Genomic DNA, 25,809 nt, shown 5'->3' with positions numbered 1-25,809 from the left:
CTAAAATAAGAGACACTGTGGTCTCTGGGCAGTAACATTCCAATGATATGTCACTGGTTAACATTGCCATTAGTTTTATATAAATGGTATGAAGGTGTTTTTAGAAAACTATCCCTGTAATTCTAAAATTCAACAGCACATATCAAATACATAAAGAAACAATTCAGAAATGTGTCTGAATATTTCTGAGCAATTATTTCTATTCAGAAATAATTGATGGTTGGAATGGAGAGCCATTTTAACCAAATAAACCAATACCATCCAAGGGGCAAAAAAATTAGAATTTGTTTTATCTGATTAAGGATCATATTACTATTTTACCACAAATATCTTATTTAATAAAATAAATGTTTATGTTCCAGACAACCAAAGTAATGAAAGGTACATTCAGAGTTAACACAGGACGGTAGAGTTGTTTCTAGGTGGTGCAACTGTCATCATGTGGAGACTATTGAGATGTTAATTGACACCAGGTTAGTATGGGGAAAAGTGACAGCTTTATCATCAAATGCTATATTTCGGACATATTAATAGTTACTGATATAGACTCATTAAGTACAATATTTTAGCTACATGTAAAATTCTAGAGAATGGGGGACAACAGTCCTTGAATTTTTACGTTTGGAATATTCTGATGTTACACTCATCATCTTTACATAAAATAGTTCCCAGGTTATTTTAGTTAGATGTTTTGAATCTTTGGGTGTAAACATGTAGTTTGGTGGGATCTTGAAAAGTGTGACAGTGTCTTGAAATCTGTGAATCACATAATAAATATCCAGATTGGAGCTAATGGTTTATTTCAACAATTTTTTTTCTTGAATCTTTTTTTAAGGAACAGTAGTCAGATTTGTATAAATTAGTAGTGCAGGGATTGGCTTTAAAATCAAATGCAGCCTTATAAAGACTCTATGATAAGTATATTAGAAAGTGCTGTAACAAGTTGATTCATGTTTGAAATGAAGTATAAGGACACTGTGAGATCTCAGCCTTAGTTTTTCCAGCTGGGCTCCTCCTAGTCAAGGGCTGAATCAATATTTCATTCAGTGAAAACTTCCTGGTGAATATTCTGTCACTTAAGAAGCTCTATTAATCATTCATGAACGAAACACATTCCCAAAGGAAATTCCAAACTGAGTCTGTGGATTAAGTTTTAAAAAGAGAATTTTTAGTACATCAGTTTTGTTCGTGTTATCACTGGCTGGACATGAAAGTAAGAAGCCAATTGGGAAAATCTATAACTAATCCCTTTGTTGGTATCAAGGGGTTATGTAAAGTTCAGCAGAACACACTAGTAAAAGTTTGAGTTGATCGTTTCATTAACAAATACATATTTTATAGATCACTAGATTTTAAACTATTTAGATAAGTGAATCTCTTCTTAAAATTATGAAAGCTGTGTTAGGGCAACTGGATCTATATGAAATTTGATAGGTAAAATTTACAAGTTGGTATTGTTCTAGTTCACAAAGACTAATTTAAACATAGACAACATAATAGCTAAATAATTGTACATATAAATACTATTCTATTTTCTCTCAGTATTATTTCTAATTAAGTAATTTCTTTAAAACTATAAAGTATATATATTAAGTGCAGTAAAATGTGAATATTATTATCTTTATATATGTCTTACAATAGGTTATATCAGTAGGTTTTACAACAAGCATATTTATTCAATTAAATAAGTGTTGATGCTTTCTACAAACAAAATAACAAAAAATAAATAAAAGATTATTCAGGACATAGGTTTGCTTTAAACCTCTACAACTTGCAACATGGCAGCTGTTCAGATGGTAACTAATACCAGATCAGCTACAGAATTCATGCCCTATTTGCCCAACACCTAATAGTAAAACCATTATCCCCTTGCTCTGAATAATGTACACAACTGCCATTCTGATTTGTCATTGTATGCCAATTCTATAACTTATTCTCTATAGTTACTTGGGAAAATAAAAATATCTCTCTAGAAACAACCCATTAGACATCTTTATAATAAATAATATCACCTGTCAAACAGTCCTTCAGACATAACTTCACTCATTATATGGGTTTCGAGAAGTGAGGACCCAAACTTGGGGATCAGTGCTCTAAATCTCAATGAAAGAGAAGCAGTCCTAGATTGCAAGTTAGTGCACCTGTATGGGGACCTTGACTGTTTCTATTCCAGAAGATGAAGTCCTTCACCAAGCTGGCAAAATGTTTCTATTATGTCTAGAAACATAATCAGGTGGCCTTTTCACATCTACACACATTCTTTAAATACTTGTACTTTCTGATCACTGTCTGATTTGATCAAGATAATCACAATGGTGTGATCACTCACCTAGAGCCAAACATCCTGGAATGTGAAATCAAGCGGGCCTTAGAAAGCATCACTACGAACAAAGCTAGTGGAGGTGATGGCATTCCAGTTGAGCTATTTCAAATCCTGAAAGATGATGCTGTGAAAGTGTTGCACTCAATATGCCAGCAAATTTGGAAAACTCAGCAGTGGCCACAGGACTGGAAAAGGTCAGTTTTCATTTCAATCCCAAAGAAAGGCAATGCCAAGGAATGCTCAAACTATCGCACAATTGCACTCATCTCACATGCTAGTAAAGTAATGCTCAAAATTCTCCAAGCCAGGCTTCAGCAATACGTGAACCGTGAACTTCCAGATATTCAAGCTGGTTTTAGAAAAGGCAGAGGAACTAGAGATCAAATTGCCAACATCCGCTGGATAATGGAAAAAGTAAGAGAGTTCCACAAAAACATCTATTTCTGCTTTACTGACTATGCCAAAGCCTTTGACTGTGTGGATCACAATAAACTGTGGAAAATTCTGAAAGAGACGGGAATATCAGACCACCTGACCTGCCTCTTGAGAAACCTATATGCAGGTCAGGAAGCAACAGTTAGAACTGGATATGGAACAACAGACTGGTTCCAAATAGGAAAAGGAGTACATCAAGGCTGTATATTATCACCCTGCTTTTTCAACTTATATGCAGAGTACATCATGAGAAACGCTAGGCTGGAAGAAGCATAAGCTGGAATCAAGATTACCGGGAGAAATATCAGTAATCTCAGATATGCAGATGACACCACCGTTATGGCAAAAAGTGAAGAGGAACTAAAAAGCCTCTGGATGAAAGTGAAAGTGGAGAATGAAAAAGTTGGCTTAAAGCTCAACATTCAGAAAACTAAGATCATGGCATCTGTTCCCATCACTTCATGGGAAATAAATGGGGAAACAGTGGAAAGAGTGTCAGACTTTATTTTGGGGCTCCAAAATCACGGTAGATGGTAATTGCAGCCATGAAATTAAAAGACGCTTACTCCTTGGAAGGAAAGTTATGACCAACCTAGATAGCATATTGAAAAGAAGAGACATTACTTTGCCAACAAAGGTCCATCTAGTCAAGGCTATGGTTTTTCCAGTGGTCATGTATGGATGTGAGAGTTGGACTGTGAAGAAAGCTGAGCGCCGAAGAACTGATGCTTTTGAACTGTGGTGTTGAAGACTCTTGAGAGTCCCTTGGACTGCAAGGAGTTCCAACCAGTCCATTCTAAAGGAGATCAGTCCTGGGTGTTCCTTGGAAGGAATGATGCTAAAGCTGAGACTCCAGTACTTTGGCCACCTCATGCGAAGAGTTGACTCATTGGAAAAGATGTTAAAACAGCTATTATAAATATTATCCATATGTTGAAGATGATTCAGGAATATATGAACATGATTAAGAGAGAAACTGTAAATGTTAAAAAAAAAAAAAGAAAACTTGTAGAAATGAAAATCATAACATCTAATCTGAACTGAAAAACAGTTTAGATAGGATTAACTGCAGAGCAGTTACACATGAAGAAAACATCAGGGGATTTGAAGCCACAGCAATAACTAGTAAGACTGAAATATAGGCAGAAAACAAAAACAATAAATATAAGAACAAAGCAACAGTGACTTCAAGGATGCATCAAGTGGTCTAATATTGGTGAAGTTGGAGTTCTCGTAGGAGAAGATAGAAGGAAGCAGAAAAAAATACTTAAAAACAATGGCCAAAATTTTTCACAATTTTATGGAAACTATAAATCCACAATATCCAAGAGGTTCAGTAAATTCTAAGCAGAATTGCAACATGGATGGACTAAAAATTATCATATTAAGTGAGGTATGTCAGACAAAGACAAATATCATACTATATCACCTATATGTGGAATCAAAAAAGTGATACAAATGAACTTATTTACAGTACAGAAATAGACTCACAGACTTAGAAGATAAACTTATGGTTACCAAAGAATAAAGGCAGGGAAGAGGGATACACTGGGAGCTGGCTTCCCTGGTGGCTCAGTGGTAAAGAATCTGCCCACCAATGCAGGAGACAGAAGAGACACAGGTTTGATCCTTGGGTCGGGAAGATCCCCTGGAGAAGGAAATGGCAACCTACTCCAGTATTCTTGCCTGGGAAATCCCATGGACAGAGGAGCCTGGCAGGCTGTAGTTCATGAGGTTGCAAAACATTCATACATGACTTAGTGACTGAATAACAACAACAAAATTAACAGATATATACTACTATATATCAACTAAACAATAAGGACCTACTGCATAACATAGGGAACTATATTCAATATCTTATAATAACCCATAATAGAAAAATGCTGAAAAGAATACACCCACACAAATAATTGAATCATGTTGCTGTGCATGTGAAACTAACACAACATGGTAAGACAAATCTACAGCAATTAGAAAAACGCTAAGCAAATAAACAAGGAAAAAATCCTAAGGAGAGTAAATCTATCTAAAACCACATCAAAGCACGTTATAATCAAATTGCTGAAAACCACTGATAAAATCTTAAAAGTACCCAGAGACAGAGAAATGAAGACAAGAATGTCCACAGACTTCTCCTTAGAAACAGTGAAAGCCATAAGACAGTGGAGAGACTTTTTTTTTTTTTTTTAATAAAAAGATAATATTTTATTTGGGGCATTTACTCAGTATTTCACAGATCCTCAACAAGTTTTGAGGTAGGTTAATATTAGTATTTATTTTACAAACTAAAACCCAGGCAGAGATTACATCACTTGTTGCAAACCATAACAGAAGTCCTACCGTAACCAAGAATAACATGGTTTTTCAGATTAATCTGATGTGTGTGAATTTAATAGTGATAGCTTGCAAACAGTCATTAAAAACAAAACAAAACCCAAACCCCACTAGATATTATAGAAATTCTACTTTGGGTATTTTGTAGTTCTTAAATCAGTCCTACAATGATTATACATGCTTTTGAATAACCTACTTATTCTCATTACAAATCTATTTATGTACAACTAATCCTTTTGGAGAAGGCAATGGCACCCCACTCCAGTCCTCTTGCCTGGAAAATCCCATGGAAGGAGGGGCCTGGTGGGCTGCAGTCCACGGGGTCGCTAGGGGTCGGACACGACTGAGCAACTTCACTTTATTTTTTCACTTTCATGCATTGGAGAAGGAAATGGCAACCCATTCCAGTGTTCTTGCCTGGAGAATCCCAGGGACGGGGGAGCCTGGTGGGCTGCCGTCTATGGGGTCGCACAGAGTTGGACACAACTGAAGCGACTTAGCAGCAGCAATCCTTGTAATTGAAGAAGGAAATGTCAGTCCACTCCAGTACTCTTGCCTGGAAAATCCTACGGACAGAGGAGCCTGGCAGTCTACAGTCCATGGGGTCGCAAGAGTAGGACATGACTTAGCGACTAAATCATCACCAATGCTTATAGTAACAAATTAGCACATTATTGATTTTGTTGTTTTCTGCTTTTGGGGTGGGTGGAGCAGGAAGATAATCAGCAAGCTTTCCTCAGAGTGCTAGGCAGGTTTTAAGTACAGGTGCTATGCTCAACGCACCATCTCTGGTGATTTGGAGTCAAAGGAAAGCAGATATCTAAGGAAGCCAAGATCCAGAAAAGATGCCTGTATCCAAAAGAGGTGGAGGCCCTGCACAAGTCAAAAAGAAGACAAAAGCACTATCATCTCAGGCTACTGATACTCAGCATCATGATACAGCATCCCAATTTATGGGAAGAGCTCTTAAAAGACCAGTAAATTAGAGAGAGACATTTTTAAAGTATTGGAAGAGGGTTATAAAATACTTGAAGAGGGGACTAACCACCAAGAGGAATAAGTTAATTTTTCAAGGTGATTAAAAAGCTTCCCTGGTGGCTCAGACGGTAAAGCGTCTGCCTGCAATGTGGGAGACCAGGGTTTGATTCCTGGATCGGGAAGATCCCCTGGAGAATCCACTCCAGCAATTCTTGCCTGGAAAATCTCATGGACGGAGGAGCCTGATAGGCTACAGTCCACGGGGTCGCAAAGAGTTGGACACGACTGAGCAACTTCACTTTCAGTTTCACTTTCAAAGTGATAAAAATGATTTGATGATTTCTATACAATAGTCATATTCATAAATAAACTGATAAATTTTATTATATGTAAATTACTTCAAAAAAACTGATTACAATGTTGGCTATCTTAGGGAAAATGCTGTTAGCATAATTTGAGAATTTCAGATTAGAGAACTTTTTTAAAAAGAAAATTCATTTAAAAAATCACGAAGTATATTTTTTCATTTACATCTAGGTACTTACTGCAGTATTCCAAATAGAGGCTAAATTCACACATACTTATAATACATACTTTAACAGACACCAACTTTCTCTTTTCAGAAAATAAAAACAAAATCAAATTATTACCAGAAAGGAAATAATTTTAAATGGCAAACTATGGGATGTAGATGACTCAAAAAGTAATTCCACAAAAATGTCTTTTCTATAAACACAAACCTAAGTCAACATCATACTAAAATTGTCATATAATCAGTAGTATGGATCAGAATTATCATTTCAAATTTATATTAGTTCTTACATGTACAAAAAATTATTTTAGGCAGAAGGTATTTTTTAAACTACTTTTATAAAATTGTTCTATTTAGAATAACTTTTGAATTGTTCTTTATTCACTTTTCCCAGGCAATTATTAATAATATACACAGAACAATTTTCATCAAATTGTGTTCTCTGCAATTATAATAAAGTACATACATAGGGTGCAACAATATTTATTTACCTCCAGTTTATTTCTTGAAGAAGTGGGTTTCCAGTGAGAGACAATTCATGGAGAGAAAAGCACGCATCAAACCACTTTATGGCACTTGTAAGATCTATAGAAAACAAACAATGAAAATTATTATGAGGTATTACAGATAAAGAAAAATAGTTATACATAAATGACCATTTTATGTTTGACTATTAAAGAAAAGCACAAAATTATTTATTCTACATGTTTTTAAAAGACAATATTAAGAGACTCTGCTATCATAATATATATTTCTACCATTTAGTAGCTGTGTGAATTTATACAAATCATACAATTGCTTGGTAATTCAGGTTTATATCTATCTCATAGGGTGAGAATTAAATGAGCATGTAAACAGCTTAGAGCAAGCTTTGCCAGATCGTTAACACAACATATAAAAAAGTAAAGTCAAAAGTAATCGGAGAGTGGTAAAAATTGAACATTTGCCTAAACAGAATTACATGTATACTTTCAAAAGTAAAAACAGTAGGTCAATCCAGCAATCCAGGGTACATTAAGAGTAATTTATACTGGAATTGCTCTCCCACAGAAAACAATCATAAAACTGGACAATAAACAGGAAGCACCTGTTTTTAAGCCTGACTTGGGAGAAAACAGCAAACACACATGGTGAGCTGACAATTACATTTTTTTTTTTTTTTTTGCCTAAAATTATTTAGCCACTTTAGAGCAAGAAAGTGGAAATCAAGCAAAGAGGCTGTTTTGCTGAATGATGAGGCAAAGTTTAGACATGAGACTGGAATTTATGGTGAAAAGTACTGTGAAGAAGCTGAGTGTATATATGTTGGTAGGAAGAGAATTGGGAAAAAGTCTATGTAAGGGTTTACCACCGCTCCTTGGTCGAGTGCTAGACAGGGCAACATTCTGAAACACCTAGCAAAGTTAACCTGCTACTAGGCTAAGAGCTGAGTGATGACATTATAGTTCACGCAGCAGGGGAAGACACTGGAATTTTAGCCCAGTCAGATAAGACTTAACCGAATACAGCATCTCAGAGATTCAGCCAAAATCCAGGAGGACCATGTATTAGGAGTGAAGACAATGCCCAGAGGTAGAGGAATGCATTGAGAGTTGAAAATTGAAATGATTTGCCATAGGAGAGAATGAAATTAAGGTTGACAGAAACACAATTATCCATCAATACCTTAACTGCCTGCTAGAATTACATTTACTACACTTTAAAAGAAAGATAACAATAGCTGGACTCAGTACATTTGTAGTATGAACAATGCTCAGCATACAGTTACAAAGTATTGGACATTAAAAAGAAACAGGAAAATATCATCTATCATTACGAGAAAACCAGTTAAAAGGTGGACAAAATGGAAATCAATTTTTTGACAAAGACACCAAAGTCAATCAATGATGAAAACATTTTGTTCAAGAAGTGTTTCTGGAAAAACTAAATGTTGTTTAGTTGTTCAACAACTCATCTTTGACTCCACACCATTTGTAAAAATTAATTTCAGGTAGGTCATAGACGTAAAAGTAAAAACTTAAAGTACAAGACCTTTATAAGAAAGTTAAAAAGTATAGAAAACCATCTCATTCTGGATGTAGAAAAATATTACAAAGGACACAGAGAGCAAAAATTATTAAAAATAAAAAATTAAACCAAAATTTAAATTTCTGCTTATCTAAAGATACACTTAACAAAATTAATAGGTAAAAGAGAGACTGGGACAGAACACCCACAAAACATATGCCTGGCAAATAATTTCATCCAGAATACATAAATAATTTATTCAAACCAATAAAAAATAGCCAAATTTTTTAAATGGTAAGATACTTGAAAATACACAAAACAATATACAGAAACTATCAATAAAGGTATGCAAAGATGCTCCATATCATTATCCATCAGGGAAGTGCAAACTAAAACCATAACGAGATAATATAATGATATACCAAAACCCTATAGAACGGAGTGATTGGAACTCTAATGTGGGGAAGTAAAATGTTACAACTATTTGGGAAAACAGTTTTATTAGTTTCTTATAAAGTTAAGTATACACTAACAGGGGCTTCCCTGGTGGTTCAGATGGTAAAGAAACTGCCTGCAATGCAGCAGACCCAGGTTCAATCCCTGGCTTGGGAAGATCCCCTGGAGAAGGGAATGGGAACCCACTCCAAGACTTGCCTGGAAAATTCCATGGATGTAGGAGCCTGATGGGCTAGAGTCCACAGGGTCAAAAAGAGTCGGACACGACTGAGCGACTTCACTTCACTTCTAGTATTCTTGCCTGGAGAATTCCATGGACAGAGGAGCCTGGAGGGCTACCGTCCATGGGGCCACAGAGTTGGACATGACTGAGTGACTAATACTTTTCACTTTGACTTTCATGTATCTACTCTATTATCCAGTAATTACATCCTTAAACATATATCCAAGAAAACTGAAAACTTAGGTTACAAAAGTATTTGTACATGAATTTCCATAGGAACTTTATAATCAGAGTGCCCCAAACAGATGGTCAATACTGAAATCAGACTGATTTTATTCCTTGCAGCTAAAGATAGAGAAGTTCTATATAAGCAAAAACAAGACCAGGAACTGACGTGGCTGAGATCATGAACTCCTTATTGCAAACTTAAGACTTAAGTGAAGAAAGTAGGGAAAACTACTAGACCATTCAGGTATGACCTAAATAAAATCCCTTACTACTATACAATAGACTCAGGGATTATATATGATAGAGTGACTGAAGAACCCTGGACAGAAGTTTGTGACATTGCACAGGAGTCAGTGATCAAAACCATCCCCAAGAAAAAGAAAAGCAAAAAGGCAAAATGGTATACTGAGGAGGCCTTACAAATAGGTAAGAAAAGAAGAGAAGCTAAAGATAAAGGAGCAAAGGAAAGATATATCCATCTGAATACAGAGTTCCAAAAAATAGCAAGGACAGATAAGAAAGCCTTCCTCAGTGATCAATGCAAAGAAACAGGAAAACAATAGAATGGAGAAGACTAGAGATCTCTTCAAGGAAATTAGAGATACCAAGGGAACATTTCAAGAAAAATGGGCACAATAAATGAAAGAAATGGTATGGACCTAACAGAAGCGGAAGAGACTAGGAAGAGGTAGCAAAAATACACTGAAAAACTATACAGAAAAAAGTCTTAATGACTGAGATAACCAGATGGTGTGTGATCATCCACCTAGAACCAGACATCCTGGAATATGAAGTCAAGTGGACCTTAGGAAGCATCACCATGAACAAAGCTAGTGGAGTTGATGGAATTCCAGCTGAGCTATTTCAAATCCTAAAAGATGATGATATGAAAGTGCTGCACTCAATATGCCAGCAAATTTGGAAAACTCAGCAGTGGCCACAGGACTGGAAAAGGTCAGTTTTCATTCCAATCCCAACAAAAGGAAATCCTCAAACTACTTCACAGTTGCACTCATCTCACACACTCAAAATTCTCCAAGTTAGGCTTCAATAGTACATGAACCAAGAACTTCCAGATGTTTAAGCTGGATCTAGAAAAGGCAGAGGAACCAGAGATCAAATTGCCAACATCCATTGAATCATCAAAAAAGCAAGAGAGTTCCAGAAAACATCTACTTCCGCTTTATTGACTATGTCAAAGCCTTTGACTGTGTGGATCACAACAAACTATGGAAAATTATTAAAGGGATAGGAATACCAGACCACCTTACCTGCCTCCTGAGGAAACCGTATGCAGGTCAAGAAGCAACAGTTAGAACTGGACATGGAACAACAGACTGGTTCCAAATTGGGAAAGGAGTACATCAAAGCTGTATATTTTCACCCTGCTTATTTAACTTACATGTAGAGTACATTATATGAAATATAGGGCTGGATGAAGCACAAGCTGGAATCAAGATTACTGGAAGAAATATCATTAACCTCAGATATGCAGATGACACCACCTGCAGAAAGCAAAGAGGAACTAAAGAGCCTCTTAATGAAAGTGAAAGAGGAGAGTGAAAAGGCTGGCTTAAAAATCAACATTCAAAAAAACAAAAATCATGGCATCCAGTCCCATCACTTCATGGCAAACAGATGGGAAAACAGTGACAGACTTTATTTTCTTGGGTTCTAAAATCACTGCAGATGGTGACTGCAGCCATGAAATTAAAAGACACCTTCTCCTTGGAAGAAAAACTATGACCAACCTAGACAGCATATTAAAAAGCAGAGTCATTACTTTGCCATCAAAGGTCCGTCTAGTCAAGGCTATGGTTTTTCCAGTGGTCAAGTATAGATGTGGCAATTGAACTATAAAGAAACCTGAGTGCCAAAGAATTGATGCTTTTGAACTGTGATGTTGGAGAGGACTCTTGAGAGTCCCTTGGACTGCAAGGCGATCCAACCAGTCCATCCTAACAGAAATCAGTCCTGAGTATTCATTGGAAGGACTAATGCTGAAGTTGAAGTTCCAGTACTTTGGCCACCTGATGTGAAGATGTGACTCTTTAGAAAAGTCCAGTGCTGGGAAAGAGTGAAGATAGGAGGAAAAGGGGACAACAGAAGATGAGATGGTTGGAAGGCATCACTGACTGGATGTTCATGAGTTTGAGCAAACCTCAGGAGTTGGTGAGGGACAGGGAAGTCTGGAGTGCTGCGGTCCATGGGGTTGCAGAGTCGAACACCACTAAGCAACTGAACTGAACTGACCCCAAACAGCAAACAAAATATTAATCAACAGGAAAATGGACAAACTGTGATGTATTCATGCAATGGACCACACATCAGGAAAAAAAAAAAAAAACATATTGCTGATACAAACAACTGAACAACTGATGTGGTGGAATATCCCAAGAATGCCAACCAAAATCTAGAGTCAACAAAGAACATACTATTTGATTCCTTTAATATAAAGATGTAGGAAAGTCAGATTTAACCGATGGTGACAGATTTAGAACTGTGATTATCTCTACAAGGGGACTGACTAAAATTGGGGATGGTGAAGTTTGAGGGTAAGGGATTGTTTAACCAAATCAATACATCATTCTTTAATAAACTTTTGATGGATGTCTCCTCTGTAATGGTTAGGTGTCAACAAGTTAGACAAATGTGTTTACTTATCTTCATTAGACTAATTTTTTATAGGTATAGGATATATGAATTTTAAATAAGAATATAATTCTCACATTTTCCAAGGTTTACCAGAAAGATATGGAAGTAATATGCGTTTAAAAGTATAAAGAAAATTTTAATTAAATTATTTCACCACACATTCAAAGGAGTTTATAATACATGGCACCCTAATAAGCCATTCTGGCATTTTGACTATTTTAAGTTCAGTTCAGTTCAGTTCAGTTGCTCAGTTGTGTCCAACTCTTTAAGACCCCATGAATTGCAGCACTCCAGGCCTCCCTGTCCATCACCAACTCCTGGAGTTCACTCAGACTCACATCCATCGAGTTGGTGATGCCATCCAGCCATCTCATCCTCTGTCATCCCCTTCTCCTCCTGCCTCCAATCCCTCCCAGTATCACAGTCTTTTCCAATGAGTCAGCACTTCGCATGAGGTGGCCAAAGTACTGGAGTTTCAGCTTTAGCATCATTCCTTCCAAAGAACACCCAGGACCGATCTCCTTTAGGATGGACTGGTTGGATCTCCTTGCAGTCCAAAGGACTCTCAAAAGTCTTCTCCAACACCACAGTTCAAAAGCATCAATTCTTCGGTGCTTAGCTTTCTTCACAGTCCAACTCTCACATCCATACATGACCACAGGAAAAACCATAGCCTTGACTATGGTTTAAAATGCACTTAAAAAAAAAGGAGCAAATTTAAGAGCACTCTAATCTTCCTTCTTTTTCTTAAAAGCAAGAAATTAAATTCCCATGTGAAAGATATTTTCCTATAACAGAAGCAAAGAGACATTCTTGTCTTAAGGATGGGAAGCTAAGGCCAAGAGATATGTATGCAAACAAGCTTGTTAAACTAGCCTTTATTTCCTAGGCACTTTTCAATCCAATTAACTACCTTAGTGCCCAAGCCCCTCGGCTTCCTCTCATTTTCACAATTTACTACTCTTCGTCTGACTCACTATGTAAGTTCAATCTTAACTGCTTCTTGGGGTCTTAATTTTCTTGTGAGGACTCTCATGTACAAGTAAAAAAAAAAAAGAAAAATTAAAACTTGTATTTTTTTTCTTCTATTTATCTGATTTACATCAGTTTAATTCTCAGGCCCAGTTTGAGAAAAGAGAAAAATTTCCTCCTCTACACCATTTGGTATAGATATGTTATATACATCTACCCAGAAGATTTCCTTATCATATTTAGAACAGAAACCCAAAAGCCTATTATTTGAGAAACAACTATGTATTATTATAAACTTACCAGAAAGACAATTGTTGCTGACATCCAGTTTTTCCAAAGAAACAAAATGAAAAAGTGGTGCAATTTTTGTCAAGCTGAAAACCAAAATGGAATTTAAAGAAAATTTAAATTGGAGTGTTCTTAATATTATTGATGTAATTATACAATAATATATTTATTTAACGCAATAATATAATGTTATAAATTATAACTCTGGAAGAAATACATAACAGCTGCATTTTCACAATAAAATACAATAATGTAACATTAACTAAAAGTACTTTTAAAAAATACAGTAGTTATAAGATGCTAAATATTTATTCTATAATATATTTATAATAATATATACAAATATGTAAATATTTATATTTATTTCTAAAGAGAAATGATCATGGAATTGCTAATATCAATAATAAATATCAGGAAGCTTAATGTGTACTTGGTATTAAAATAAGAATAAATGGGCTTTCTGTTGTTTTGTTTACTCTTTGTATATGAATAAATTTATAAAGAATTCATAATTTATATGTATTTTCTCTGGCTCAAACATATAACAAACCATTAAAAGTAAAAAAAAAAAACATAAGATTATTTATTTTTACATATTAATAATATAACTTTAATTAGAGTCAATAACTTTGTTTTTAATTTGAAAAAGTTTCCCTTACTAGATTCAAAGTATTATAAGTCTTGTAAGTATAAAAGTTACACTGGAGTTGTTTTTAAATTGGAAATATGCATTTAAGGAACATAATAATAGAAAATGTTTTCTATTGATAAAATACTTAAATTTATCAAACATATACTAATATTTAAAACTCATATTCATTAATATAAGCACGTTCAAATTCTAATAACAGTAAACTTTTCTCTGGCTTTTAAAAGTTTCTATCATTTTTTAAGATACAACTATCATTAATACCCCACATTTAAATAAGGAATATAAGTAATATTGAAAATATTCACAATTAGTAACAAAAAGCTATGAAGGGAAAATTAATTTTAGTTTGATTTGCATTTCAAACTAAGACAAGATTACACTTTCTTTGTTACATAGCATCACATTACCCTAGCTACTTGGCAATAAAAATTAAGCTAGTTCATCTAAATCTTTAAAAAAGATGCAAATTTCTTTGTATAAAATATATTCTCATCACAAATAAAAAAGTCTTCTGAATTAATACCCTCTATAAATGCTGAAGATTCATACATGTTCAGAATAAGCTTTTACTAAAGGAGTATCTCTGGTACAAAACAAAAAAGAAGTTAACTTCTACTTTTACTTTCTTGGTGTTTATAATGTCTCTCTAGTTGTCCTGGCAGAGATTTTTACATCTTTATTCCTACCAACATCTTGCCACGGTAAAAACAACAACAACAGCAAAAAAAAAAAAAAAAAAGTACTATTATTCTAAGATCAGAAGTTTACAGGATAATATTGTGACTGGAAGCATCATGTCACAAAGCCAACCCTTGTGCTGAGCTTAACTCCTGTATTATCCTGTTCTACATTAGAAGAGAAACAGAAGATGCTACTGAGGCTAAAATAGACTAAATAAGGAGACTGGAAGATCTCTCTGATTATATTCAATCCTAAGTACAATACTACTATTAACACTACCTGAGCAACACTAATTCCAGGGGAAAATATCCAAGGTAATAAAAGAAAAAGTGATCAAATATTGGTCATTACATTTGTATATATGGTTCATTATCTGCATATACATTCCTTAATAGCAAAATTTACTGAAACATCACATGTATTCTAAAAAAAAAGAAAGAAATATAAAACTTTTTCAATACATAATCAATGGCTTTGAGTTCTAATTTTATGACATTTCCTACTCAGGCATTCTAGATCATTATTACAAGTAAGAAAGTTAAGTTCTTCAAGTGAAAATACAGTTCTAATAAATACATTTATTAAAAGCAAATTCTTACTTTTTTTACCTTTAGTATATTTCTAATACTAAATATTTGCCCTTATGCTAAAAGGATTTTGAAAGATTAATAGATACTGAGTTTTTCTCTTTTGTCAGAATATCTCATGTTTTTAACCAATAAGTTATATGTGGCAACATTTGGTAATATATAGGTTATAAGAGACATCAACTAAAAATAACCAATCAAGTTTTAAAATTGAAAATAAAATTCTCTTTGCAAAAATAAAGTATTTATTGAGGTGAAGAAATATTTGGTTTAACTATATATTTTTTATAATACCAGAATTTTATCTTTTCAGAGAACCATGCTTTTAGAATCACATTCTTTTTTTTTTTTTTTTTTTGAAATTTTAATCAAGAAAACTGGCTATTCATTCACCTTTATGACTATTCATTAGGATGGCAGAAACCTAATAGTAGAATCATTTTTTTTTAACCTCTATAACTTTCCTTTTACTGACATTCTGTGTATATTTTTTTCCAAGAAAATTCAAACCAGAAAGACAAAGGACATTAGTGAAAACCTAATACCATTTGACCTTGTCACATTAGCCCTGGGCATAAAAAAGATATAAATTTCAAAGACGACAAAAAGCAAAAGATTTGTACAATGAGCAGCCAATGGGAAATAGTTTCCACTTTCTGCTCCTACTTAGAGTCTCACTGGAAGAGGAAAGACTTATGAAGCCGGAGAGTCTTCCAGTTAGAACTCCACTGAGAAAAACTTAAAACAGTCACATGTCCTAATGAAAATTCAAAACAGAAGTCAGGATGAAACAAGTATTTCAAACAATAAGCAGTAAGCATCATTCTTTATATGTATTTGATTTGTTGGAAAAAAGCATATGGATACATAATTTCTTCCTTGTGATGAAAATATTTATCAAAAATTAAAAGAAAAATAGGTACATTTTAAAAGACATGCCAACCACAAATCCAAATATCACATTTATAAAATTCTCCTCAGGTTTGCAACATGTACTGACATACAGTATTGTTTTGAATAATCACAAAATCCTGTAAAATGGGTAAGGTAGGTATTACCACACCTTTTATATGTGAAAAAACTGAGGATCAGGTAGTGAGAAAAGATTTGCTCAGTGTCAACTGACAGGTAAGTCGTTAATTCAGAATTCAAACCCAGCCAGATCTATTGATCCTGAGTTTTACCAAACCTAAAGTAGTTCTGAAAAAGTCAACTCACATGGTAAAAGCTTAACATAATATGGGTAATTTCTACAGTTAATGGTGTTAGCTTCTTGTGAAAAATACCTAGTATGAAGATGATTTTTTCACTGATTTTAGGAGATAATTTCACTAATTTACATGTTTATTTCTATCAATCACATTTCCCTGGTGCCCTCAGGACTTATTCACTTAATTCTCAAAATGGTAGGTTATTTAGTTAAAAGCTTTCAGAAACTCACACACAAAAAAACCTTCAAATATAAGTGATATTGTTTAAAAATGCAAAATAATATATATTATATAATTTTACCACTTTTTTATATAGCTAAGTGCACCAGATTGTTCTTTTATTTCTAAGAGATTTTGAGGGTAAGGACATATGTTACTAAGTTTCATATCACCCAATATAGCAAACACCACCTGAATATCCAAGTGTTAAGAAGCTAATTGCTGCAAACAAAATTATAAATAAGGATTATTTGGTTTAAGTATCCCAGTTATTGTTATCAAATCTAAAATTTTTTAAATAGTTCATTTTATAAAATTCCTGGTCATCTATAATTGATGTGAGAAAGGCACACCATATTGATAGTGCAAAAGTCTATTAGCTAGTGTTAACTTTAATTTTTAAAAGCAGAATATTCCTTTGACGATTTAAATTGTCCACAGAAATAATGGAATTATTTCTCAAAAATGTTGATGTCTTAAATATTTTCTAAATTCTTTAAGACTATTATGCTCATCAATGTGGCATGAAATCTAGTTCTATAAAATGTTAGATATGTCAGTAACTGAGTGCTTTACTCCGTCTGTCCAAAGCATAAACTGAGTATTTCTACAGAAATTGTATATTTCTAACCTGAAAAATACTGTGAAAAGATCCGATAAGTTTGTGATGGTCTAAATTACTTAAATAGTATTATCTGACAGTGCTGTTCAGGAATAAACATCTTTTTAAAGGCAAATCAACTTTCATATTTCAGATATGATTAGAACAACTAGAAGGAATTTTAAAATACAAATTCAGTTTTTGATATGTCAAATTGTGGAATAGTTTAATGGGTAGAAGTCAAATCATTTAGGACTCAAAGAATGAGCACTATTGTGACAGAAATTGAAAGAAAATTATGTTTGGGAGGGGATATATATATATATATATATAAAACAATGAGTTGTCTTTGTTCACTTGTTTTGCAAGAATTATACCACTCGCAGAAACAACTTCTTGTAAAAGATAGCTCCTTTCCCTTATTTCTTGTGCCTTTGATGACCAAATTAATCATATTAGAGTTAATAGGCCTCAATGAAATATTAAACAGAGGGAGGCATATACATCTTGTACTCCTGTTTCAGTTTCAGTTTTAGACTAGCTATTCTCTGCAAAGATCCAGATGTTTGGTGGTTTCAAATGCATCTTCTGTGGCAGGTACCCATCTCGATTTAATATTAAGGTATTTTTTTAAGTGTTACTTTATATCCTTAGGGAAATCAAATTTAAATCTGTCTTAACAGTTTCAAAAAGACATGCAAGTTGAGAGCAGATTAAAAATCGTTCTTCCAGGACTTAATAAGTACCATTTGAGAGAATGAGACATCCTTCTGAATTAAATTAACTACCTCCTGTATTTTCCAAGGAGGGTATCTTTACAAATACAAACAAATCTGCCCTGAGAAATTTCCATAAGTACATTTTTGAGTGAGAAGGAACAAAATGAGTAAGATCAGTGACAATTAAAATCCTACTAAAATTTGAGGATATGTCAATACATGAAGATAGATTTATAATTTATGCACCAAGTTATTGTAATGTACATTCCTTGAATTATTGGAAAAACCTAACAGCTTTTCTACTTGTTATGAAGCTCATACATTTACATTAATCATTCACTGCCTTTAAGCTTAATAAAGCAAATTATACTTGTACCTGTTTTGAGAGATAGTCAGGATTTGCAGTAAAGGCAGCCAGTATGAAGAAAATGTTTCCACAGTTGAAATGCTGTTATCATCCAAGTGCAATTCTCTGAGAAGAACGTGATTCCCCAAGAATGGAAGCTATATTTAAAGTTGAGTTATTAGCTTATATTAAGCAAAATATTTTTATCATTTAAACAAATTTAAACATATAAACCCTACCAAAACTAACAGATATATTCTGATAAACAGCATATCATAAATCAAAGTATAATATTTGAGAGTGTTATTATAAATAAAATTCCAATAATTTTCATAATTAGCATATTTTTAATTAAAAGCCTTCATGACAAATCTTAATTACAATTGCAGATAAATTTGGTCCCACTTATACACTGAATCATAACTGAAAAGTTATGATCTATATTTTAGTATTATTAAAAACTAATGTTGAATTCATTTGTTTATAAGATATTGTAATAATGTTGAACAGTTTTTAAATAGTGAAAAGTAGGGAGAGGGTGGGAAGATTTGGGAGAATGGCATTGAAACATGTATAATATCATGTATGAAACGAGTCGCCAGTCCAGGTTCGATGCACGATACTGGATGCTTGGGGCTGGTGCACTGGGACGATCCAGAGGGATGGTATGGGGAGGGAGGAGGGAGGAGGGATCAGGATGGGGAACACATGTATATCTGTGGCAGATTCATTTCGATATTTGGCAAAACCAAGACAATATTGTAAAGTTTAAAAATAAATAAAATTAAAAAAATAGTGAAAAGTACATAATAGTTTAAACTGGTAATCAAATTCAGTTGATAAGCAAAAAGAATAAAAATTAAACTGCCTTTAAAATGTGTGGTTGATATTTGCAGCAAAAGAAAAATGTTGTGTTAATCAAATTAATCCAAATCAATTACCTCACTTAGATAATTTCCCTGTAACTTCAGTATTTGGAGCAATCCACATTGTTCAATGCCCTCAACTTCAGTAAGATGATTGTGTGAACAATCCAGGTACATAAGGGTAGGTGTATCACAAAGACCTGTCGTACTGATTAACTGATTATGGTCCACGATCAGTTGCTGAAGATTTTTCAATGATTCTAAGCCACCTGGAAGAAAAATTTTCCAGGCACTTTATCATACATTCTTCCAAACTCTAGAGTTTCCATTTTCTGCTAAATGACTGCATCTTTTTATTTCTGAATATTCTTAATTACAAGACTTAGCTCCATTTTCTGAGGAAAAAATATGTGTAAGAGTAAAATGCATTATTATTTGAACTTATACCGAAGAGACATATTTTTGAATGACAATTATATACCACTTCAAAATTGAACAAAATACTAGAAGTCATATATTGGGCATTGAATGTTGTATTTCAAATGAAAATATAACAAGGAAGGGGGTGTAATCATTGAAAAAATAACAGTATTAAATTCAGTTTCAGAGTCTTTGACTTTTGAATGTTTGGTTAAGTTGGTTATATATTAATAGAATGTAATTTTCATACCATTGAAATATCTACCTTAGATTCACTAATGAAATAGGTATAACTTATTAATATCAATAAAATATTAGTATATTTTTCTGGTATTATAAGATTGTGACAGTGGCCTTCTTTTTACACAAATAAACAAAAAATCAATGATTTCCATCTAAAAAATATCAAAGGAGCCTTAGACTACAGCTCAGTGACTATAAAGAAAAAACTGAGAAGGTTGTTTAAATAAGTGATCACTGGAAAGAGATGCTAAGGAAGTCTGTAAAAATTTCATGGAATATATTAAAAATATAAAAAATTTTATTTAGAGTGAACATTCTACTATATAAGTTCTCCGTAGTTACTACTCTGTTATGTGAAATAAGCATTTCCAGAAACTGAAATATAACTTAAGGTTTAGAGTAAGTACTAGCAAGCAGTATGTCTTCTGTGAGTGTTATGCAGATGGGAGTCATTGAACTAGACATTAGAGAACTGAACCTCATTCTGATTTTTTGTCAAGTCTGCACAAAGTATCTTTTTCAATTAAATGATGAAATAGTTTTTCTCCAAAAATGTTATATGATAATAAATTAAAAGATGATCTTAAAAGAAACATAATTATGAATACAAATTAAAATTGGGAATAAATGTAATTAATTGTTCCTGAAGGAATTTAAAGCATTTAATCCAAGATTTATCTTTTTATTATATACTGTGATTTACAGAAAGGGCAGATGGTTTGTTTATATCTACAATGGATAAATAAAAGGAAGAATCAAGTAATATTACCAAGATTTCACAAGAAAACTTAATTCTTTGTATTATCTTTTACAAATTCAGATACTGTAATAACTAGAATTCTGAGTATATTATAAAAATACTTCAAAAAGATACATATTAAGAAAAAAAATTTTAATTACAGTATATCTAATAGTTGGAGTAAAATAAAGCAACTTAATGTTATGGATGATTATTTCTCATGAAAAATTTTATGCTAAAATGTAAATTTTCACATAATGAAAAATTTTGCAATACCTAAGAGAATCAGGAAAAGGCATAGAAGACCCAAATGAACAAAAGAAAGACTCAAATTTTGATCCAGACAATAATTGCGTTTTTTAAAATTCTTATTTAGAATTAATGTATTGGTATTTTCCTGTAATATAAAATAAAAATTATGACCAAGAGAAAATTATTATCTGATGTTATCAAGGAGTGAATTATTCTGCCCTATATTTGACTAAAATGAGCCAACATATGCTATCAACTCCAAAGTATTAGAAATAATATATAACATACAATAATAAATATATATTAGCTTCAATATGGGCTTCCTCATAGCTCAGTTAGTAAAGAATCTGCCTGCAATTCAGGAGACACTGGTTCAATTCCTGGGTTGGGAAGAGTCACTGGAGAAGGGACAGGCTACCCACTCCAGTATTCTTGGGCTTCCCTTGTGGCTCAGCTGGTAAAGAATCTGCCTGCAATGCGGGAGACCTGGGTTCAATCTCTGGGTTGGGAAGATCCCCTGGAGAAGGGAACAGCTGCTCCAGCAGCCACTCCACTATTCTGGCCTGGAGAATTCCATGGACTATACAGTTCATGGGGTCGTAAAGAGTCGGACACGACTGAGCAAATTTAAAATCTGTCAAAACAGAAAATACTTCAGTTTAGAATTCTTTGTAATCATATCTACTAACAGAAGCAGAAAATATTAAGAAGAGGTGGCAAGAATACACAGACCTGTACAAAAAAGATCTTCACGACCCAGATAATCACGATGAAGTGATCACTCAACTAGAACCAGACATCCTGGAATGTGAAGTCAAGTAGGCCTTAGGAAGCATCACTATGAACAAAGCTACTGGAAGTGATGGAATTCCAGTTGAGCTATTTCAAATCCTGAAAGATGACACTGTGAAAGTGTTGCACTCAATATGCCAGCAAATTTGGAAAACTCAGCAGTGGTCACAGGACTGGAAAAGGTGAATTGCCAAAGAATGCTCAAACTACCACACAATTGGATGCATCTCACACGCTAGTAAAGTAATGCTCAAAATTCTCCAAGCCAGGCTTCAGCAATACGTGAACTGAGAACTTCCTGATGTTCAAGCTGGTTTTAGAAAAGGTAGAGGAACCAGAGATCAAATGGCCAACATCCGCTGGATCATGGAAAAAGCAAGAGAGTTCCAGAAAAACATCTATTTCTGCTTTATTGACTATGCCAAAGCCTTTGACTGTGTGGATCAGAATAAACTGGAACAACAGACATGGAACAACAGACTGGTTCCAAACAGGAAAAGGAGTATGCCAAGGCTGTATACTGTCACCCTGCTTATTTAACTTCTATGCAGAATACATCATGAGAAACACTGGAAGAAGCACAAGCTGGAATCAAGATTGCCAGAAGAAATATTAATAACCTCAGATATGCAGAAGACACCACCCTTACAGAAGAAAGTGAAGAACTAAAGAGCCTCTTGATGAAAGTGAAAGAGGAGAGTGAAAAAGTTGGCTTAAAGCTCAACATTCAGAAAAGTAATTTCATGGTATTCAGTCCCGTCACTTCATGGCAAATAAATGGGGAAACAATGGAAACAGTGGCTGACTTTATTTTTTTGGGCTCCAAAATCACTGCAAATGGTGACTTCAGCCATGAAATTAAAAGATGCTTACTCCTTGGAAGGAAAGTTATGACCAACCTAGATAGCATACTAAAAAGCAGAGACATTACTTTGCCAACAAAGGTCTTTCTAGTCAAGGCTATGGTTTTTCCAGTGGTCATGTATGGATGTGAGAGTTGGACTGTGAAGAAAGCTGAGTACCAAAGAACTGATGCTTTTGAACTGTGGTGTTGGAGAAGACTTTTGAGAGTCCCTTGGACTTCAAGGAGATCCAACCAGTCCATCCTAAAGGAAATCATTGTGTTCATTGGGTGTTCACTGGAAGCACTGATGTTGAAGCTGAAACTCTAATACTGTGGCCACCTGATGTGAAGAACTGACTCATTTGAAAAGACCCCGATGCTGGGAAAGATTGAGGGCAGGAGGAGAAGTGGATGACAGGGGATGAGATGGTTGGATGGCATCAGCGACTCAATGGACATGAGTTTGGGTAAGCTCCGGGAGCTGGTGATGGACAGGGAAGCCTGGTGTGCTGTGGTTCATGGGGTCGCAAAGAGTAAGACACGAGTGAGCTACTGAACTGAACTGAACTGAACATCAATTAACCTGCTCAAGCAAATAAGTAATTTCAATCAAAAGGAAATGCTAATTAATATTAATTTGTAGTTGTATAAAATGTCCTTTATCAAATATTTAAATGCCTTAAGCAATCTACTTCCATAAGCTTAATATTTTTTAAAGCCATGCACATTGCTCTTAAGTTTCTTAGAGCTAATCAAGAACAGGATTTTCTATTAGCTCATTTAGAGCAGGGAATGCACTTGTGAAACTTTTCAAGAGTCACCTAAGAGGAGAACCAAGCATGAAACTTTAGGTTACACACTGAAGAAAGGCAAATAATCTGGCACAAAAGCTAAAAGTAAAAGGAAACAGCACATAAAGCAGGAGAATAATCGGGAAAAGAAAAGGCAAATTAGATTCTGTGCTGATGGCAGTGATGAATAAATATACATTTTACAATTATCGAAGGTATTTCTATTTACACTAAATTATATGCAGTCGACAGTGTGAGCCAGAGTGGGCAAATGAGGAGAAAAGGCCACTGCCTTAGCAAGTAATGATGCAGCAGAAGAATTTTGCTAGAGGTCCCCATGGAGTAATAGAAGGGAAGCCACAGTGCAGTGGGAGGGAGACAGTGAGTGTCGACTACTTTTTAGATATTTGATAATGGTGAGAAGACCCTTCAAAGTCCTTAAAATGGCCCATAATATCCCATCTCTGAACTAATCCTCTACTACTATCCCTTTCTCTTGGTTCATTCTAACAAGCTGACCTCCTGGCTGTTCCTTGAACATACCACTCAGCACTGCCTGAATATGTGAGAAACAACAATCAGGGTGTGACATGTTAGGCTAAGGAAGAATTAAAACTCATCAGCTAATTAGACTGATGCTGAAACTGAAGCTCCAATACTTTGGCCACCTGACGGGAAGAGCTGACTCACTGGAAAAGGTCCTGATGCTGAGAAAGACTAAAGGCAGGAAGAGAAGGGGATGACAGACGATGAGATTGTCGGATCTCATGGTTGGCATCACGGACTCAATGGACATGAGTTTGAACAAACTCTGGCAGATGGTGAAGGACTGGGAAGCCTGTGTGCTGCAGTCCATGGGGTTGTAGAGAGTTGGACACAACTGAGTGACCAAACAACAACAAATCAGCCAATTTCAGATATTAAGACGTCATGAATCTCTATCAATATACAGAGAAGGTACAGTTGTCTGTAGAGATTCCATCAGAGAATCTAATCTGGTGAAATTACCATGATTTCAAGCCTCAGATACTAAGGAATGTTTGAGCATGTCTACTTCTAGGAATCAATTATATAGTAACACACACACAACTATGAAGTAACATAGAGAGAGATTCCTTGCCATATTATTTAAAAAGCAAAGAAATGGATAAAAGTTACATGTCTATCAGTAAGGGAATAGTAAAATAAATTATGATGTGAAAGTCACTCAGTCATGTCCAACTCTTTGTGACACCATGGACTATATAGTCCATGGAATTCTCCAGGCCAGAACTGGAGTGGATAGCCTTTCTCTTCTCCAGGGGATTTTCCTAACCCAGGGATCAAACCCAGGTGGATTCTTTACCAGCTGAGCCACAAGGGAAGCCCAAATAAATCATGGAGCATCTATAAAATGAATATGTATAATCTTCAATATGAACTAGTCTAACATAGAAGAATTCCATGATGTATTTTTGCATGTAAAATCCAAGTTGCATACATAGGATTTTAGCTATTGAGTATACCTTATATTAAATATACACCTCTATGACTGTACTACATTGAACAAGGCCTAGATTGATTTGTAAGCAACTGTAAATGGTGGTTACTCCTCAAAATAAGAAAGAGAATGGAAGAAGCAGAGAGAAGTTAAACTGTGTACACTGTATACTTCTCTAGGTTTTAATTCTTAAATGCGAAAGTGTTAGTCACTCAGCCATGCCTGACTCTGTGTGACCCCATGGACTGTAATCCACCAGGCTCCTCTGTCCATGGGATGCTCCAAGCAAGAATACTGGAGTGGGTTGCCATTTCCTTCTCCTCTTAAATGAGAGTGTACTTATTCTATAATAATTTTAAAAACAATATGTTTTTTAAAAAATCAGAGCAAGTACTGAATAGAATTGTTATTCTATATTTAATTCTGACTACCACTATCACCAAATGGTGGTTGGACTGAACAAAATGAGAACAAACTGATGCTATCAATCATGAGAAGGGTTTGTTATACAGACAAATTGTGGGAACACTGTTCATAGACAGGAGGGCATATGTGTTAGATTTCAAGATCAAAATTTTAGAGGAAATTTAGTGAAATGGCAAAAGAGATTTGGCAGGATGTGTACCACACTGGCCTAACTATTAACAATGCGGGAGGATGGGGAAGATGTGCATTTGTGCGTGCGTGTGTATGCCTAATGAAGAAAAGAGAAGGAAATCATCTAAAAAATATATACTGAGGTCTGCCAACAACCATGTGAACATGAGATGGAAAGTAGGCCTTTCAGCCTCACTGAGTCTTGAGGTGATGGCAGCCCGGTGACACTGCTGCGCTGCAACCTCAAGAGAAACCTGAGCCAGAGCCACCCGACCAAGCCAGTTCCAGATACCCAATCCACAGAAAACAGGAGGTAATAAATGTCTGTGGTTTTA

At 34.6% G+C, this 25,809-nt stretch overlaps 1 protein-coding gene across 7 annotated transcripts in view; it reads right to left on the bottom strand.

The window, feature by feature from the left end:
• The window catches only part of LRRIQ1 (leucine rich repeats and IQ motif containing 1), a 224,631-nt gene that overhangs the window by 132,379 nt on the left and 66,443 nt on the right, over positions 1-25,809 (bottom strand). For all 7 annotated transcript variants that reach the window (XM_070788886.1, XM_070788891.1, XM_019960315.2 and 4 more), the window contains 4 exons: positions 19,392-19,585; positions 18,481-18,608; positions 13,447-13,520; positions 7,097-7,190 (listed from right to left, as the gene is read on the bottom strand). In XM_070788886.1, coding sequence (XP_070644987.1) covers positions 7,097-7,190; positions 13,447-13,520; positions 18,481-18,608; positions 19,392-19,585 — 490 coding nt within the window. The remainder of the gene's footprint in view (positions 1-7,096; positions 7,191-13,446; positions 13,521-18,480; positions 18,609-19,391; positions 19,586-25,809) is intronic.

The sequence above is a fragment of the Bos indicus genome, chromosome 5, assembly GCF_029378745.1.
Source record: "Bos indicus isolate NIAB-ARS_2022 breed Sahiwal x Tharparkar chromosome 5, NIAB-ARS_B.indTharparkar_mat_pri_1.0, whole genome shotgun sequence".
Taxonomy (NCBI): domain Eukaryota; kingdom Metazoa; phylum Chordata; class Mammalia; order Artiodactyla; family Bovidae; genus Bos; species Bos indicus.
Note: the sequence above shows the minus strand (reverse complement) of the source record. Positions and strands in the feature narration are given on the sequence as shown.